The sequence below is a fragment of the Gavialis gangeticus genome, unplaced genomic scaffold (assembly GCF_001723915.1).
Source record: "Gavialis gangeticus isolate Ggan-Ray unplaced genomic scaffold, GavGan_comp1, whole genome shotgun sequence".
Taxonomy (NCBI): Eukaryota; Metazoa; Chordata; order Crocodylia; family Gavialidae; genus Gavialis; species Gavialis gangeticus.
The window spans coordinates 47,316,987-47,321,288 of NW_017729006.1; the positions used below are offsets into that span (position 1 = coordinate 47,316,987).

General features: G+C 38.1%; 1 protein-coding gene across 1 annotated transcript in view; it reads left to right on the forward strand.

Annotated features, from left to right (window-relative positions):
- LOC109291939 (dynein heavy chain 5, axonemal-like) overlaps positions 1–4,302 on the forward strand; it is a 361,945-nt gene that overhangs the window by 192,376 nt on the left and 165,267 nt on the right. Inside the window, exon 47 of the mRNA XM_019509183.1 lies at positions 1,503–1,814. Within this exon, the coding sequence (XP_019364728.1) occupies positions 1,503–1,814 (312 nt within the window). The remainder of the gene's footprint in view (positions 1–1,502; positions 1,815–4,302) is intronic.

Genomic DNA, 4,302 nt, shown 5'->3' on the forward strand with positions numbered 1-4,302 from the left:
CCTTTGCTACAGAGGGCAGGATCTGAAACAATGGCTTCAAATTGCATTAAAGGACATTTAGATTAGATACCAGGAAAAATGTCCTTATTGTTAGAACAGTGAATAGACTGTCCAGGGAAGTTACAGAATCTCCTTCATCAGAAGTTCTAAAGTAGAGGCTGGATAAGGATTGATCGTGAATGGTTTAAGGATAGCATTCTTGCAGGGTTTGGATCAGATAATACTTGAGGCCCCTTCCAACTCTATGATTCCATGATATCAGAAAAGTTATAACTCCTCATTCATACTACCATAAAAGTTTTGGTATTCCTGTTACTTGCTTGAAGAATGTCTTGTCCACTTTTTTCCTACTTTTATACTTTATAGTAGAAATTTATGTTGATAGTTTATAGTAGAAATACTTGAAATTTCTGCCACTGCCACCTCAGGGCCACTGTAGACACGTAGGCAAAGGAACAATGAGATGCACAATCCACACAAGAGAACCTACTTCCATGTCACACATGTGGGACCCCATCACACTTTATTTCCGGTGTAGGGGGAGCCTGGGATCACAAGCAGCTGACAAGCAGCAAGGTTCCACAGCTTAGAGGCCCATGAGCTGATGAGGTTCCCAGCCATGGGGTTGCTCCAGGCACTCCCGTGGCTGTGAGAACACAGGTGCCACAGTGTCCCAGCTACAAGGGTGCTCCAGGCACTCCTGTGGATGGGATGCTGCGTCAGCTGCATTCATGCAGCAGCAAGGGTGTCTGGAGCCATCCATTGCTAGGACACCACATCAGCTATTGTCTCCCAACACCTCTGTGGGTGTTGGGAGTGGTCTAGAAGCTTGGACTCCCACCTCCTAGGCAACCAATGACCTAAAAGGTAGGAAGGCATCCCCCTCCTCTTTCATCTTAGTTCTGACAGGTATGTGTGCAGGGCCTCAAGTGCACATAGATTCCAAAAATTGTCTAAGTGACAAAAATTGCTGTTCTATGGCTAAATAAATGCCACTTACAGCTTGACAAAGGCAAGAGTTCAGATGCCTCTTGGCTTTAGTGCTTCCCATTGACTACTTCCAAATGTTTCTGGGCTTCTGAATTACCATTTAGATGTTTGGTTCGGAGGACCTAGGCTTGTATACCTGCATCACTCATCAGTGTCTGAAGTCCTGTCAGTGACTCTTTCAGGATACTAGATACATTTTAATGATAATAACCAATTCCTTTGGACTCTCCTTCAGGGGTGAGGGGCAGTTATTCTCAAAAGTCAGGTGGGGCAACACCTTAGTCTAAATGCTCATTGAGACCATTTGAATCCTGGTATAAGACTTTAAGTACCTGGCTAAAATACGAAAAAAAGTAGAAATATTTTGAACAACAGAAAGCAGTTAGCACCTAATAGACAATTTACAAGTCAATGCTTACATATAGTAATGTCTTCTTTTAGGTGTGCAGCCAAATTATATTTTTAATCATTGTACTTAAACTTGTATATTTATGTTTATGAATATGTTGTAGGGAGAACATATATGGATAGTTTTGGATGGCCCAGTGGATGCAATATGGATTGAAAATCTGAACTCTGTTCTGGATGATAATAAAACCCTTACTCTAGCTAATGGAGATCGGATTCCAATGTCCTCAAACTGCAAGATTGTTTTTGAACCTCACAACATTGACAATGCTTCTCCTGCAACAGTGTCTCGTAATGGGATGGTCTTCATGAGTTCTTCAGTGCTAGATTGGAGGCCTATCTTGAAGGCTTGGCTCCAAACCTTGCCTGTTACACACTCTGATGTCCTATGGAATTGCTTCAGTAGTGTATTTCAGGTATTCAGGTCAACCTTTGTACAGTGAAAAATTAATTTAAAAATGCTTTTAGTGGCATTTTTTGATAGTCAGCATTGTTTGTCCCTCCCCCCCACGCCCCTAAATTTCAACAAAGCAGGAGGTGGACAGATGAAGGTCATATTACAGGAGTGAATGTAGTATGAATGACTCCAGGTCCATTTGTGTGCTGGGAGGATTTTTCCTTCTGGTTTCCCTTTTTAATCTAGTGGTTAGTGGAGGAAAAGTGTTAACTCTTGCGTGCTTATTTTATGTTGTAGGCTGGCAGAATTAACTAACATTTGGTCTTATTGCTTCAATTTTAATAGTCATTAGGATTTCTGTGTTGTCTTCTTTTGTCTGTCCTATGCTTAAATAAATAAACATCAGACCAAATTCTTCCCTATCACAATGTCAACAACTTAATTACCATAGGGATGTATCTGCTCCATTAATTTTTTCAAAAAAATTTCCTATAGTTGAAACAGGAATTAATTCTGAGAAATCCTCTGGCTTATATTATACAGTAGGTTGGACCAGATGATTACAGTGGTCCCTTCTGACCTTATAATCTGTGAATTTAAAAAGTTCATATTCTGAAGGGCCATGCAGATAAGACCCCTATGCTTGAGAATCTGGTATCTGCTTAATAAATCCCTAAAATACATCAGGTTCAATTCCAGAAGTCTACAGAGAGAATTCATGTTGTCTTGTAGTATTGTTCTAATATATTTTGTTGACAGAAATGTATTTGCTAAAAGATATAGCACAACTAAAAATGTTTATCTTTCTGTTCCTTTTCAGTCTTGTTATATATTTATTTATCAGATATATATGCCATACTTCCCAACAAAGGCCCTGGGTGGCTCATACAATAAAATACTAAATAATTTATAAAAGCAGGTAGAATATTAACTAAAATGTAAAACAAAAACTCCCTAAACACTATACCAATTTAACCTTGCTTGCTAAAGTCCTGCCCAAATAGGAATCTCTTTGCCAATGCTAGCTGTTATTTATTCCAGATTCTGTAATATAGTGCTTTTTCATTTTGTTAAGATTTTGGAAGTGAGGTATTTTTCCCTTTACTGTTCCTTTCAGCGATATATATATATATATTTTTTTTTATAAAAATGACAAAAACAATCATTAATATACTGTTATAATAGCTAGACTGTTAACAAGTATCTTGCAGATAGATTTCATCTTAGTTCCTGAAACCAGTTCTAGCATGACATTCATTGTATTCTATTTCCTAAAAAAGTAATGATAAGATGTAGTAATATTGACTGCAGCAACAAGGGAGGAATTCCTATAATGCATTTTAAAACATGCTTCTAAAATTATGTATATTTGGATCAGTATAGTGCTTCTTTTCCATGGTCTTATTTTATATTTTATGCTATAATTTGGAAAATAAAACAGTAACAGTTAAAATATCCAAGCCTAAAGTCACAACAATAAAGACCCTAAAAATGTCTATTTTATTAGACTGAGAGATGAAAAGATAATGAAATATAAAGTTTGTTCTGGCTGCAGGTTGTATATGGAGCTGTCAAAATGTAAATGAAAACTGTCATGCTGTCAGTTCTTTTATTTTTAATGAACTATCTTTTCTTTTCAAATTATGTAGGTGATAATGTGGATTTTACAGATGGGAATAACACAGACTCCATATATCTAGATCTATATAGGTATAGCTATATAGATCTATATAGATAATATCGATCTGTATAAATATAGGTAGAGATATCTATCTATCTATCTATCTATCTATCTATCTATCTATCTATCTATCTGTCTATGTGTGGATGGATAGCTAGATCATTTTGGTCTTCAGACTTTTTTCCAGTGTATAAGTAGTCTGATTTGTAGGCTGTTCATGAAAACTTCATAAAATAAATTGCACTGAGCGCACTATTCAAATTCCAAAAGTTCCAAATACAAGATTAATAATGTTAGTCCTGATATTAATGAAAACAGAAAAAAACAGCTTACAAGTAGTTGATATATCCAGAAAGAAGGCAGATAATGCTACAGATATAAGCAGTCCAAATTTAACTGAATTGGTCCCCAGACTGGCTGTAGGTGATTTTGTCCCAAAACTGATCAATTAGCTATGCAGCAAAATGTAACCATCTACACATGTGGCCCTATTAGATCTCAGTAGACCAGGGGTGGGCAAAATACAGCCCATGGGCTGCATCCATGGAGCCCCTAAAAATTTTAGAAATTAAATTAGAAACATTTAGAAAATTAAAATTTATCTGCCCCTGGCTCCTGTCAAAGATGACAGGAGCCAGGGACAGTAGGACCCAGGGAAAGCCCCAGCAGGCTTCTGCAACAGCAGGGCCCACCCGGCCCTCCCTTCCCAGCCAGAAGGCCTCTGGCCTGGGACCCTGGGGTTGTGTGTGGCTGCACCGTTGGGGGAAATTCAGGTAAGAAGTGGAGGGGGAGATAGGGGAATGAGCTGGTGCTCAGTGCAGGGGAA